The sequence below is a fragment of the Zonotrichia albicollis genome, chromosome 37 (assembly GCF_047830755.1).
Source record: "Zonotrichia albicollis isolate bZonAlb1 chromosome 37, bZonAlb1.hap1, whole genome shotgun sequence".
NCBI lineage: Eukaryota > Metazoa > Chordata > Aves > Passeriformes > Passerellidae > Zonotrichia > Zonotrichia albicollis.
Window position 1 is genome coordinate 2,171,124 of NC_133855.1, and position 15,387 is coordinate 2,186,510.

General features: G+C 46.3%; 1 protein-coding gene across 1 annotated transcript; it reads left to right on the forward strand.

Annotated features, from left to right (window-relative positions):
* Window positions 1-12,885: 12,885 nt before the first annotated feature.
* On the forward strand, window positions 12,886-13,428 carry LOC141726640 (olfactory receptor 14J1-like). Its single transcript, XM_074531591.1, has one exon. The coding sequence runs from the start codon at window positions 12,886-12,888 to the stop codon at window positions 13,426-13,428; it is 543 nt and encodes a 180-aa protein (XP_074387692.1).
* Window positions 13,429-15,387: the final 1,959 nt, after the last annotated feature.

A 15,387-nucleotide genomic window follows, 5' to 3' on the forward strand; every position in this document is an offset into this window, starting at 1 on the left:
CTCCTCGGAGCTGAATAAGAAGGGAGATAGGAGATGAGATGAGACAAGGACCTGGCCTGAAGAATGTGGAGATGACTGAGTGGGGAGAGATGATTTGGAGTGGCCTTTTGGCTGGACTTTTCTTGTGGCCATGGACTCAGTTTGTTCCTGTGACACAGAGACTGCACTTGGGGGGAAGCAGTGCCTCAGAACCAGGAGGGTTCATCATGGGGACCCCTCGGCCCCAGGGGGTTGGAAAAATATGGTGGGGACAGATGTCCCAAAGCAGAGACTGTGCCTTTTTGGAGTGAGACAAGGCATCCTTAAAAGACAGCCCTAGAAGCAGCTCTGGTCCATGCCCAGTGGTGAGAGCACTGAGCATGGAAGGAAGATGTCACAAGTGGCAAAAGGACTTTTTCCGGGCGGTGCCGAGTGACATTGGAAGCACACGAGTTTTCAGCGTGTTTCCAGGGGAAGCCTATGGAACAAGAAGGACTCCTCTCCTCTTCATGGACTGAAGTTTGAGTATACTAAAGGGTGGTGCCACGCTGGGCAGTTGGTGATTTGGGAGAATGTATCGGATTGGGAAATTCTGGTGGTGGGGAGGAGGAAAGTGTTTTTTATAAGGTTTTCAATTTTTTTTTTCTTTTCCTTTTAGTTTCTTCCTATTTTCCTGTAGTTTAGGTAATAAAGTGTTCTTTATGTTTAAGCTGGAGCCTGTTTTGCTTATTTCTGGTCACATCTCACAGCAGACACCAGGGTGAGGGCATTTTCATGGGGGCACTGGCTCTGTGGCAGGCTCAAACCATGACAGAAAGGAAGATGAACATCACCTCAAGGGTTTATGGTTTCGATCAAAGGGAAGCTGGACATCACTGTTATGAGATGTATAGTCTCTGCAATTAAAAGGTGGACCCACATCTGGGGAGCTGCACCCCACCAGATGGGAGTCGTCTTTCTTCTTTTGGAAACTGGACCATCACCATCTGGGGATACTCCTTTGAAAATACATCCTGAGAAATTAAAATCACAATAGTGTATAGAATTGTGATGTAATAATTTGGAATAAAAATTGCTGATGAGTAAAAGATTAGAAATAGAAACTGCTGGAAAAATCCTGATAGGTACCCCTATAAATACCTGTAACACTCAATGATCAGTGTGCAGTTGGAGGGAAAACTTCCCCCACTGTACCCAGCGCTGTATTGCTCATACTTTACCATATTAAATAATAAATTGATTGCTTGAATATTGACCTATTCATAACAGATTTAGTGCGTTGGCCGGGAATTTCCAAATCCATTGAGGGAGACTCCTGATCTCGGGGAGGCGCCCCACCTTGGAGGCTTCTGCCTCCGGGGCCCTGAGTGATGGGAGAATCTCTCAGGGAAGAGGAAATCCATAAGGTAAATTATGAGCAATGAATTTTGAGCTCCCAGAGTAGACTGCAGTAAATTCACCTGTAAAAACTTGTGCACGAAGACCCAGGCTAGAAAAGGAGGCTGTAAGTGTTGCTTGGGTAGGTGGGATAAGAACGGGTGTAGGTGTAAGTGTGTGAATGGTGTGTGTATGAGACGTGACCTAGTCACGACACGAGTGAGAAGTTCTTCTAACCTCGGTTTCGCTATTCCGTGAGGGGAGCGGCAGGTGAAGGAATGAAGCGTGGGGAAAAGTATTCTCTGTATGTAAAAGGTCAGGGGTGGTGAGATAAGATAATAATTACGGAGAGGAATTTGTTTTCTTTTCCTGGTAGAGAATCAGAGGTGGGAGGCGTTAGAAGGGACTTGTTATTAGGGAAATTCCTGACAAGAAAGGACTAAGGTCTGAACAAGTGAGATCAGAGCGAGTGAGGGTACACCTGTTTGGTGGAAAAATAGGTCAATGCCAGAGCAAAAATCCAGGAGCTGGTACAAACCAGCAAGAAAATAAAGGTACTGAAAGTACTGGAAAAAGAAGGAGCATTTTGCCAGGTATACCCCAGGACAGCCCCTTTGGGTAATGTTGAAATTGTGGGACAAATGTGAATCCAGGAGAGGAAAAAGTAAAGAGAAAATGATACAATATTGTATGGTAGAATGGACTATGGAAATGATATGACCTGATAATTTATACTGGCCAATGTACGGGTCATCTGAAGGGTGGATCAGTAAGGCCTTGAATGCCTATGTAAATAAAAAGGACCCTATTAACCAAGAAGAAAGCGGTTATGCTGCTTTATGGCATGGGTCCTGGCCTACTCCTCTGTATGCATCAAAAACCAAAAAGGAAAAGAATCAGTGGGACCCCTTAGATAACCTTCCCCACCCCTTATCTACCACAGCCAGCTGCACTGGCAGAGGTGCCTCATCCAGCACCTAACCCGGCACCCTTTGCACCCATTCCAGCACCCTTTGCACCCAATCCAGCACCCCTCACACCTAAACCAGCACCCCTTCCACCACAAGCCCCGGCAGCTCCGCTCCTGCTGCCACAAGCCCCGGTGGCTCTGCTCCCAGTACATGATTCACCACCAGCACACAGAACGAGAAGCCAGGAAAGGGCACGAGCAGAAAACAGTGGTGACAGCAATAAAGAAGAGAAGGGGGGGCAGTGGTACCCATTGAGGGAAGTACCATTAGTAGGAACTCAAGGGACACCAGTCATCGGGTATGTGTCAACACCCCTGAACACCAGGGATGTGAGGGCTTTAAAAAGGAAATGGGAAGGTTACTTGAAGATCCTCTGGGGGTATCTGAAAGGTTAGATCAGTTTCTAGGACCCAGTATTTACACCTGGATGGAGATTCAGTCAGTTTTAAGTATTTTATTTACGGCATAGGAGAGACAGCTGATAAGACAGGCTGGCATGAGAATTTGGGATAGAGACCACCAGCAGGGACCTTTAGGAGAAATGAAATGGCCCCTGGCAGCCCCTAAATGGGACCATAACAATGACCAGGATAGGCAGATTATGGTGAATCTCAGGAATATTCAGGGAATTCAAGAAGCAGTCCCCAGAGGGCAAAATATTAGCAAGGCCCTGGATGAACGTCAGAGGAAAGATGAATCACCCATAGATTGGTTAGAAAGAATAAGGAAGAGTATACAAATGTATTCAGTATTAGATCCATATACAGTAGTGGGGGAAGCATTAATCAAAACTCAGTTTGTGGCAAAATCATGGGAGGATATTAGAAGGAAACTTGAAAAGTTAGACGGTTGGCAAGAGAGAGGTTTGCAAGAATTGTTAAGGGAAGCACAGAGAGTTTATGTCCGCAGAGATGAAGAAAAGGTGAAAGCTAAAGCTAATGTTTTTGTGGCTGCAGTAAAAGAGGTTCAGAACGGTGGTGCATCTTCAGGGAATGCTAAAACCACAAGAAAAATAACAGGTGAGGGTTCTAAAAGACTTACCAGCTTTTACTGTCGTATGGAAGGAGATGTTAAAAGGGTTGGCAAGAAGCGGGAGGCAGATCAAAAACTGTTTGTAGAAGATTAGCAGTGTCAGGGGCTCTATTTATTAGGGACCAGGCCATCACAAGAGCCCTTGATAAAATTAAAAGTAGGTCCCCAAGGTGAAGAAGTCACCTTTTTAGTAGATACGGGTGCTGAAAGATCAACAGTGCAAAGATTAACAAAAGGATGCAAAATCAGCGGGAAAACAGCTCAAGTAATTGGAGCAAAAGAAGAGGCCTTTAAGGTTCCCATTATTGAAGAAGTACTAATTGAATCAAAGGGAAAAGTGGATATTAGTGATCTATTACTAGTTTCAGAAGCAGAATGCAATCTTTTGGGGAGAGACCTGATTCTTTCATTAAAAATTGGTATTCAACCCCAAAATGATCAACTAACGGTACAGCTGTAAAAACTGACAGACCAGGACGAGAGTAAAATATGTCCTGATGTCTGGTCCACTCCTGGGGAGATGGGTAAATTGGATATAGAGCCCTTAAAAATCACCATTGTAAATCCCGAGTTTCCTATAAGGGTGACACAATACCTTATTCCACTAGATGGCAGGCGAGGGCTGAAGCCAATAATTGAAGAACTCTTAGGACAGGGCAAGTTAGAAGAATGTATGTCACCCCACAATACCCCCATAATCCCGGTGAAGAAAAGTGGCAGCAGCTACCATCTAGTCCAAGACCTAAGGGCTGTCAGTCAACGAACAGCCACAAGGTTTCTGTAGTAGGTAACCCGTATGCATTACTAAGTCAGATTTCCTCTGACTATACCTGGTATAGTGTAGTGGATTTGAATGATGCCTTTTGGTCCTGTCCTTTAGAGGAGGGATGCAGGGACTATTTTGCCTTTGAGTGGCAAGATCCAGACACGAGGAGAAAACAACAATTAAGGTGGGCAGTACTTCCACAGAGTTTTACAGAATCCCACAATCTTTTTGGCCAGGCTGTAGAAAGAGTTTTACAAGATTTTTAAAGACCAGAGGGAACTAAACTAGTACAATATGTAGATGATCTATTAATTGCAGGAGAGAATCAGGAGCAAGTGAGAGAAGCAACAATCAGTCTGTTGAATTTCTTGGGAAAGAAAAGCCTAAAGGTTTCAAGGGCTAAGTTACAATTTGCTGAAGAGGAAGTGAAATATCTAGGTCACTGGCTGAGTAAAAGAACAAAGAAATTAGATCCTGAGAGAATATCGGGAATACAGAGTCTGCCTTCCCCTAATACCAAAAGGGAAGTACGACAACTGTTAGGGTTGTTGGGATATTGTAGACAATGGATAGATAGATATAGTCAAAAGGTGAAATTTTTATGTGAAAAACTAACAGTCAATACAGTGAAATGGAACCAGGAGGATGAAAAACAATTTAAGAGTTTGAAAGATGCTCCAATTCAAGCCCCATTACTCAGCCTACTTAACTTAGATAAACCTTTTCAATTATTTGTAAATACTGCTGAGCAAACTGCTTATGGAGTTCTTACTCAGAGCTGGGAAGGAGACAAAAAGCCGGTAGGGTATTATTCTAAGGTACTAGATCCTCTTAGTTGAGGATGGCCAATATGTTTACTAGCTATAGTAGCAACAGCTCTTGTGGTAGAAGAAGCAAAGGAAGTTACAATTGGAGCTCCTTTAGTAATATATACCACTCACAACGTTAGAAGCCTATTGCATCAAAAAGCAGAGAAGTGGCTCACTGATAGCTGGATTCTAAAGTATGAAGCTATCTTGACACATTCCCCTGAACTGGAACTTAAAGTCACTCCAGCTCAGAACCCTGCTCAGTTTCTCTATGGGGAGCCAGCTGAAGAGCTTAATCCTAACTGTGTGGAATTCATCGAATTGCAAACAAAAGTGAGACCAGATTTAAGTGAGATGGAGCTATCTAGTGGGGAAAAGTATTTTATCGATGGCTCGTCAAGGGTGATAGAATGGAAAAGAAATTCAGGATACACTATTGTAGAAGGAGAAAATATGTCTGCAAAGAAAGAGGAAAAATAAGTTCTAGCTCGTCAGCTCAAGCTTGTGAATTATTTGCTTTATGCTGAGCTTTAGAACTTGTAAAAGATGAGGTGGGGACTATTTACACAGACTCAAAATATGCTTTTGGAATTGTATACACATTTGGAAAAATCTGGATGGAAAGAGGTTTGATAAACACTCAAGGGAAGAAAGTGATCCATCAGGAGTTAATAATCAGAGTGCTTGAAGCCCTGAAAAGACCTAAGAGAATAGCTGTATTACATGTAAGAGGTCATCAACGAGGGTCAAGCTGCTTAGTGAGAGGAAACAACACAGATGACCAAGCTGCAAAGGAGAGAGCATGTAAATTAAAAGAATCTATCCAACTGAACACTATAGTGGAAATTCAAGAGGAGCTGCCAAAAAGCTGTAGTACTCAAGAGGAGAAATCTATAAAAAGATTAAAAGCTAAGAAAGAGCTGGGAAAATGGGTACAACCAGATGAGAGAGAGATTTTACCTAAGGCTTACACTAGAAGGATTCTAAGCCAGTTACACCAATGTACTAATTGGGGAACAAGACCCTTATGTGATCATTTTTTAAAATATTATGGATGTATTGGAATTTTTGAGCTAGAAAAACAAATAACACAGGGGTGTTTGACTTGTCAAAAAGTTAGCAAAAAGGTAATGAGACAAGCTTCAACCGGCAGTAGAAAAGTAGCCTACCGACCATTTCAAAGGGTTCAGGTGGATTATACTGAATTACCAAGGGTGAGCAGATGGAAATACTTTTTAGTATTAGTAGATCAACTAACTCATTGGATGGAGGCCTACCTGGCTGCCTCAGCCACAGCGCAGTTTGTAGTTAAAATATTGTTGGAATAAATTATTCCCCGATTTGGGGTTATCAGGGCTATTGATTCTGATCAGGGCTCCCACTTTACTTCCAGCATCATAAAGGGAGTAACACAAGCCATGGGTATTTCCTGGGAATATCACACCCCTTGGCACCCCCAGAGCTCTGGGAGGGTGGAAAGAATGAACCAAACTATGAAACAGCAATTAAAAAAATGGATGATTGAAACCCAAATGTCATGGGTAAAATGTTTACCTTTATGATTACTTAATATAAGGACGCTTCCAAATGCATATACGGGACTTTCTGCATATGAGATGCTTTATGGAATGCCCTATTCCCAGGAAGTACCCCAAACATCAGTAGTTGTAGCTGATATGACTATTCAAAAATACATCCAGAAGATGGGACAACATGTCCTAGAACTGAGGGAGAAAGGGGTAATTGCTCAATCAGCCCCTCTTGGATTTAGCATATACCAAATAAAACCGGGTGACTGGGTGCTGATTAAAAGCTGGAATGAAGAAAGTTTGTCTCCTAGGTGGGAAGGTCCATCTTTAATTCTGCTGACCATTGATACAGCTGTCCGAACTGCGGAAAAAGGCTGGACCCATGTTTCATGGATCAAAGAACCAGCAGAACCACAGAGACGGAACCACTGGCAGAGATGCCTGCTGAATCTCAGTGGAGAATTGCATCTACACCTGGAGAACTGAAAATCAAGTTATAAAGAGACTGATGTATGTTACGAAAACGCTCCTGCCTTAAGCTGCAAAACCAATTGTACTCACGAGAGGTAGAATGTACTGCTCCAAACTGTGTTATCCGTGGGGTTGTTTTAAGTGTATAGAGTGTGAAGAATATTGGTATACAAACCTTCCAAGAGGACAGATCCCTAATGCTCTCTGCGATAATTGTATGAAAGAAATAAAGAAAGAAACTTTCAAAACTTTGTGGGCTGCAGTAGGAAAGGATATATTAAAACGGGTGATAAAGATTGGTGGAGAACTTGGGTATACAGAACAAGAGCAGGAATTGATTTGCAGGAAGTACCAAAGGCCAAATTAGAAAAAACAGAGTGTGACAAGGGCAATTGGATACATGATGAATATGAAATTAAAGCAAAAGAGTGGCAGGAAGCCAAGTATCGCTGGATAAGGGGGAGGCACATACACCAACACTATTGTAGTCGCACATCCCCCAAACTCAGGGGCCAATTGGCCTAAATTAAAAAGAATCAAGCCACAACCACAAAAGAGATCTGAAGGCTCATGAGGTGAAAGGCAAAAGTGAAACAAAAGATATCAGTGACTAAATCCCAAGGTATAAATTTTGCTGCCGAGAAGATCTACATCTCAGGCCTTGGATGCAGCCCAAGACGCCTTGAGAGAGGCAGAGAGTTAAACCCCCTGAGGATTATTTTCACTGTATTGATCATTGCATCCCAGGCAATAGGCCTTAATAGCCTCACTCCTGAACTCCACATAATCCACGAGCGAGCTGCAGGATCAGAGCCTATTGCTCCGGCTGTCTGTGACAAATGCAATCACACTGTCTGGATCGAGGGAAAAATGGAATCAATTTTCATGGCACATTCCCATGTTAGTGAAGAGTGCTATGACCATAACCAATTAAAAATGTGCACTATGGGTGGGAAATTATACTGGGTTGGAGCAAATTTAAAAAACAGACCGAAGGTTTCTCCCAAGGATGGGCCTGTGTTAATCAACCTTCTCAAAGATGATGATGAACAAATTTGTCTGCGATATGCCAAATTCTTTTGCTTAGCAAAGGACAGAGAAGGAAGAGACTCAGAGAGTAAAATAAAACACATGACTCAAAAATTACAAAAGCAAGAATCAGAAGCAAAAAAGAAAAGAGTAGAACAAGAAAGGCTAAAGAAATTAGGTGAACAAAACAAAGAGTTAGAACAGCAGTATAGTGATTGGGATTTTCTGATTTAAAATAGGAACCTTTTTGTAGATCTAATGCAAGAAATTCCCACAGAATTAGAGTTAGCCAACTGTTGGATTTGTGGGGGATTGAAATCAGCTGAAAAATGGCAATAGAGAGGTGAGAATCTAGCTCCAGAGCAATTTCTAAAATGGAACCATACTCAAATTTCCAGAAGATTGAAATGGCCTGAAAGATGGATTTAAATCATCGAATAATTGAGACAGTTTGCATCAGCAGAGGGGAGAAAATATACTGAAGTGGTAGGGTATACTCACTGTACATCTACTTTAGCAGTAAATTCAAACAATAACATTAGAACTTGGCAGCCAACACCTCCTGCTGGATACTGGAGCCTAAATAAAGAGAATGATTGTGAATGGAACAACAAAAGGAAGTTGTGCTTGCTTAAAAGTCCTGGAGCTAACCCTTACCAATCCCTGGAGACCCTAAGAATGTACTGGGGAAAACCTGAGGCTGTAAATGACCATAGAAAGCCCCAAAGAGTATATATTGGATTTGTGGGCAAAAAGCTTACAGTGAACTGCCCCGTAGATGGAAAGGATCCTGTACATTAGGGATTATACAACACTCCTTCTTTGTACAACCAAAGTCCAAGAGTAACCTGTTAGGAGTACCCTTATATGAAAACATAAACAGAGAAAAAAGATAATTAAAACTTGAGTTTCCAAGGGCAGGAGTGGGCCAAAAATGGGGAGAAGAAGAGTGGCTAGCAGAAAGAATAATAGATTATCATGGGTCAGCCACTTGGGCTCAAGATGGAAGCTGGGGATATATGACCTTGGTTTACCTACTGAACCAATTGATTAGACTACAGACAGTGGTAGAATCACTCCTCGGAGGCCCTGGACTTGTTAAGCTGGCAGCACACTCAGGTGTGGGCTTTTGTGTATCAGAATCGAATAGCATTAGACTATTTGCTGGCCGAAGAAGGGGGTGTGTGTGGAAAATTCAAACATTCAGAAAGCTGCATTGAGATTGACGATTATGGAGAAACCATCAGAGGTTTAGCAGCAGAGATCAAAAGGGTGCCTCGTGACCCAGTCAAAAAATGGGATTCCATCCTTCAAGCCTCATGGTGGGACTACATTCTTGGAGGGGGAACTTGGTTGAAGAAAATAGGGTTCATGATATTATGTTCATTAGCTGGGTTATTGTTTCTACCTTGCCTTTTTCCATGTTTTATCTGACTAATCCACTCAGTTATTCAAAGCATGCAGGTTGCTGTGGCAGACCTGGAATTGGCTACAGGAGAGGTTGGCAAACTTGAGACAACAGCTAAGATATCCAAAGTAACGAGATTAAGGAAAGAAGACAAAAAAGGAAAAGCTTCCAAAGTTTTGGCCAGATTTGAACTCAGACACAAATGACTAAGATAAATGAAAATTTATACAAGTAGGGGGAGGGCTGTGAGATACAAAGCTGTGTTTCGTGTCAGGTACATACAGGCAATGTGTGTATTTGTGATTGCAATATGGAGACCAACAATGGGACAGTTGCGAATTCTAATAATAACAGAGGAAAGTAAAACATGGAAGAAGGCCTTTGAACCTTTTTTTGCAATAACCTTGGTTGATTGAGGAGCAATTGAATTAAAGCATGAAAGAAGTTGCTCTTTGCTGGTAGTTAAGCCTTAAAGAGTTCTGCAATATTAACCTTTTGAACTATAATTTTAGACTATTGTTTCTATCCTTGAAACTATAGCTTTGGGATATATAAAAAGGAAATATGCTTATCGCACACCTTAATAAAGCACAGAAAAACAGCTTGAGAAAGGAAGATGAACATCATCTCAAAGATTTATAGTTTCAACCAAGGAAAGCTGGACATCACTGTTATTAGATTTATAGTCTCTGCAATTAAAAGGTGGACACACATCTGGGGAGCTGAACTCCACCAGATGGGATGCATCTTTCTTCTTTCAGAAACTGGACCACCACCTGGTGGTGGTGGTCCATCTGGGGGTACACCTTTTCAGATACATCCTGAGAAAAACTAAATCACAATACTGTATGGAAATGTGACATAAAAATTTGGAAGAGAATCTGCTGATGAGTACAAATTGGAAATAGAAACAGCTGAGAATGTTTATGTGTACCCCTATAAATGCCTGTAAGCCTCAACTTACTGTGCAGATGGAGGGAAAATTTCCCCACTGTACCCAGCGTTGTATTGCTCATACTTTACCGTATTAAATAATAAATTGATTGCTAATGGAATATTGGCCTAGTCAAGCTTCTCATTTATAACAGGTGCAGGGCAGGGACACCGTGGGACAGCCTGGGCTGCACAGGGCACAGGCATGTGCAGCAGCTGCAAGACAGCCCTGCCAGAGCCAACTTGGGCAGCACTTTGGCCATGGCTGCTGGGCCTGGGCCTGAGGCAGGAGCAGGAGACAAGTGACCCTTGCAGGCCTGGGGCCTCATTGCCTCCTTGTCCCTGCTCAGCAGCCTGGCAGGGGCCGCCCCATGCTCCTGCCCTTGCCATTGCACATCCCCACATGACAGTGCCCATCCCGGCAAGAGCCCCGAGCAAGGAGGGAGGGACAGGATCCGCCTGGCCAGGGGCTGGGGCTCAGGCCTTGGCCCTTTGCATTCCTCAAACACATCCAGCTTTGCTCAGCACCAGAGACACCTTTTCCTTGTTTGTCCCCAGCTGTCACCACTGCCTCCAGTGTTCTGCTCTAACTGGAGCCTGAGGACACTTTCTCAGTCGTCTCCCTCAGTGGGAGCCAATAAAACTTCAGGAAAGTTCAGAGTTTCAATTTAATTTTGAGTTGTTGAGAAGTTTTCTGAACACCCTCTTAGGGACTGAGTGTGATGTAAACAACACCAAATCCCCAAGAGGCTCATTAAAGTCCTTGTGCTGTGTCTGTGCTGCTGAGCTTCAAAGGCACAGCTCTTGCCAGGACCAGCTCCTCTCCCAGCCCAGAAGGGCTGAGGGCTCTGCCTGCAGGCACTGAGGGGACAGGAGTCAGGCAGAGACAGGCTGAAGGCAATCAGGATTGGGAAGACATAGAGCTGAGACTTCACTTGGGGAAGGATCTTCACAGCCCTGTGCATGGTGAGTGTGTGGGTGCATGGCAATGTCCCCTGTGCTCCTGGAGGGATCTCCTGAAGCCAGCACACCCCACAGCCTGGGGGATGTGTCAGGAGGACTCTCCCAGTTTCTCTGGGGCACAGGAGCAGGAGGAGGAGGAGGATGTGCTGCAGAGCGGGGCTGCCCTGGGCACTGTCAGAGGGACAGGGCAGGACGGCTCCTGCTGCCAGGGACGGCTGCAGGGGCTGAAGCTGGGGCTGCAGCCAGGGCTGCCCAGGGCTGTCCTGCAGAGCAGCTCCTGCAGCCCTCAGGGCTCTTGGCCAGCCCAGGCCATGTGCCACCTGCCAGGGGCAGCTCTCAGCCTGCCTGGCAGCTCCCCATGGATGCTGCAGGGGAGAAGTTGGAGGTGGAAGGAGCCACCCCCATCAGGGCAGATTCCTCCTGCTCTGGAGATGGTGCTGCATGGCCAGGGCTGCTCTCAGCTTTCTCCTAAAGGGAAGGGAAAGGGGCTGTCAGCCTTGGCTGTGTCACTGACACTCCTGCACTGTCAGCCTGGGCATCAGCAGATGGGCCTCAGCTCTCCCTCAGAAAGAGCCTCCTCAGCCTCCTCTCCCTACAGACAGCCGCAGCAGCACCTTGGCTTGCAGCATCTCTGTTTGTCTGGCCTGCCCTTAAGGCCCTGCTGCCAGGGAGATGCCCCTGGGCAGTGCCCTGTGCTGGGAGGGGTCTGCAGGGCAGAGCTGAGCCCCCAGGGCTGGGCTGGGCTTCAGCAGCACAGGCAGGGACAGGGCTTGGACAGAGAGAAACCTCTCCCAATAGGCACAACTCCAGGATGCAAAGAGCTAGACCGAACCTTGGTATCCCTCCCTGTCCAGCTCCAGAAGAAAAGAGAAAAATTTAGAGATATTGACAATGAAACTGGAACCTTCAAATGTCCACTTTTTTCTCTAGAATGTTTGAAGTGCAATCATGCTGATCTAGAGGGAGGTATACTGATCACAGGTCACCTGTGTGACACCAGCAGGTCTGACTGCACTGGGGCACAGGGAACCCTGTTTTCCCTCTGGGCTCCAATGTGTTCAGGATGAGAGTAATGCTGAAGATCAGGCAGTAACTCAGCAGCACAACCCCAAACTTTGAAAAAAAACCCCTAAAACTAAGTGAAATTTCCCCAAAGAAAGAAAAGTAATTTTTTAGTGAATGTGCAACAAAATACAAAAGGATTGACTCAAGCAAATTCATCCTGACTTGTCAATGTCTTGTTTCAACAGTCCACCATGCCCAGAGTGAAGGAATGTCCAACAGCAGCTCCATCAGGCACTTCCTCCTGCTGGCACTGGCAGACACGCGGCAGCTGCAGCTCCTGCACTTCTGCCTCTTGCTGGGCATCTCCCTCGCTGCCCTCCTGGGCAACGGCCTCATCATCAGCGCTGTAGCCTGCGGCCACCACCTGCACACGCCCATGTTCTTCTTCCTGCTCAACCTGGCCCTCAGCGACCTGGGCTCCATCTGCACCACTGTCCCCAAAGCCATGCACAATTCCCTCTGGGACACCAGGACCATCTCCTACGCAGGATGTGCTGCTCAGCTCCTTTTCTTTATGTTCTTCATCTCAGCAGAGCTTTCCCTTCTCACTGTGATGTGCTACGACCGCTACGTGTCCATCTGCAAACCCCTGCACTACGGGACCCTCCTGGGCAGCAGAGCTTGTGCCCACATGGCAGCAGCTGCCTGGGCCAGTGGCTTTCTCAATGCTCTGCTGCACACAGCCAATACATTTTCCCTGCCCCTGTGCCATGGCAATGCCCTGGGCCAGTTCTTCTGTGAAATCCCACACATCCTCAATCTCTCCTGCTCCAAATCCTACCTCAGGGAACTTGGGCTTCTTGCTTTTAGTGCCTGTTTAGGTTTTGGTTGTTTTGTGTTCATTGTTTTCTCCTATGTGCAGATCTTCAGGGCTGTGCTGAGGATCCCCTCTGAGCAGGGACGGCACAAAGCCTTTTCCACCTGCCTCCCTCACCTGGCCGTGGTCTCGCTGTTTATCAGCACCGTCATTTTTGCCTACCTGAAGCCCCTTTCCATCTCCTCCCTACCCCTGGATCTGGCCCTGTCAGTTCTGTACTCGGTGGTGCCTCCAGCCCTGAACCCCCTCATCTACAGCCTGAGGAACCAGGAGCTCTAGGCTGCAGTGTGGACACTGATGACTGGATGGTTTCACAAGCATTAAACTGGTTGCCAAATTCTGCAAATGACTTGTAATAAAAGTGATCTTTGATACTATGTGGGTTTGGTGGTCGATTTCTTTCTGTCTTTCTTTGTTTATTATTATTTACAACAAAGAAAGGTCAGTGTTGGTGCCATTTCTCATTTTTTTTCTCTCAACTTTTATTGTGGCCTCAGACTGTGTCAATGAGGAGCTGTTCTCTCAGTGGCTTTAGACAGAATAAAGCCTCTCCCAGGAGAGTTTTCACCACAGATTTTCCTTTTGTTGCCTTCTCCGGAGCTGCAGCAGCAATGTCTGTGTGCAGAGCTGGGGCAGATCAGTGCTGGCCCAGCAGCTGTTCTCTGCAGCAGCAGCACTTGGCGTTGCCAGTGCTGCTGCCGTGGCCCTGCCCCGCTGCCCTGGTGGCCCTGGTGTTGGTGCAGGGCCTGAGTGCTCTCGGGGCCGGGCACAGCCCTGGGGGTGGCAGTGCCGGGGCTGCAGCAGGGACAGGCCATGGGCACTGCTGGGGCAGCGCTGACGCCTCAGCCCAGGGCCTGGGGGCTCCGGGCTCCTTGCCCAGGCTCTCTCAAGAACACGCCCAGGCCAATGCTCAGCACAGAAAAGCCCCATGAGCAGCCCCAGGTTGGCCGTAGGCAAGCTGGGGGCAACCAGCATGGCTGGGGCTCTGCAAGGGCCCTGGGGCAGACGGGAAGGAGCAGCAGAGCAGGGGCTGATCCATCCCCAGTGCGCTGCACAGCCCAGGGCAGCATCTCAACCTCACCGTGTTGGATTTGGGCCCTGGATCCACCCTATCCAGGGTGCTCTGCAGAGCCCACCTGCCCTCCAGCAGCTCCACACTCACACCCACCTTGGTGTCATCTGCAAATTTGCTGATGCTGGACTCAGTCCCCTCATGCAGATCATCAATGCAGACACAAATCCACGCTGGCTGGCTCTGATCCCTCGGCCATCCTGGGGGTGCCCTGGGATGGCACTCAAGGTGATCTGTTCCATAACCTTGCCGGGCACCCCGGTCAGGCTGACAGGCCTGGAGTTGCCCAGCTCATCCTTCCGGCCCTTCTTGGGTATGGGCTCACATTGGCACCTCCAGTCCTCTGGGACCTCCCTGCTGAGCCAGCACTGATGGTCAATGATGGAGAGCAGCTTGGGGAGCTCATCCACCAGCTCACTCATCCTCCTGGGATGGATCCCATCTGCTCCCAGAGACACCTGTGGGCATCTGAGTGGCTCAGCAGGTCCCCAGCTGCTTCCTCCTGGATTACAGGGGGGCTGTTCTGTTCCATGTGCCCATCCTGCAGCTCAGAGAACACTTGTCCTGTGGATAACTTCACTTATTGTTGAAAATTGAGGCTGAGAAGGGGTTCAAGTACCACAGCCTTTCCCTTACCTTTAGTTACTCTATTCTCCACTGCATCCAACAATGAAGAGGTTCTCCTTATACTTCCTTTCGGTATTAATTCATTTATACAAATATTTTTTATTATTTTTCACCAAAGTGTTCAGGTTAACCTCTAACTGACGTTTCACATCTCCGCTTTCCTTTCTGCTTGGCCTAACGACATTCTAAAACACACCCTGGGTTGCCAGACCTCCTCTCCAAAGGTGATGCACCCTCTTTTTTCTGCTGAGTTCCCATGAAAGCTCCATGCCCAGCCAGGACAGTCATTTTCCTCACTTGCTCATCATTTGGCACCGAGGGACAGGCTGCTCCTTCCCCTTAATAATTACTTTCTTTAAGTGTGTCCATCTTTCCTGGACACCTTTGTTTTTAAAGGCTGTTTTCTCTTTAAAAATCAGTACCTGACTGAGTACTCTCCAAATCTGCATCCCAAGTAGGCCAAGGTCTGCCCTCTCTCATTCCAGCGTAGACATTTTGTTGATGCCACTCCTTCTTTCACAGGATGTTGAAAACTCGAT

Excerpts from the sequence above, each read along its gene's own strand:
- LOC141726640 (XM_074531591.1), top strand. The coding sequence starts at position 12,886 with ATGTGCTACGACCGCTACGTGTCCATCTGCAAACCCCTGCACTACGGG.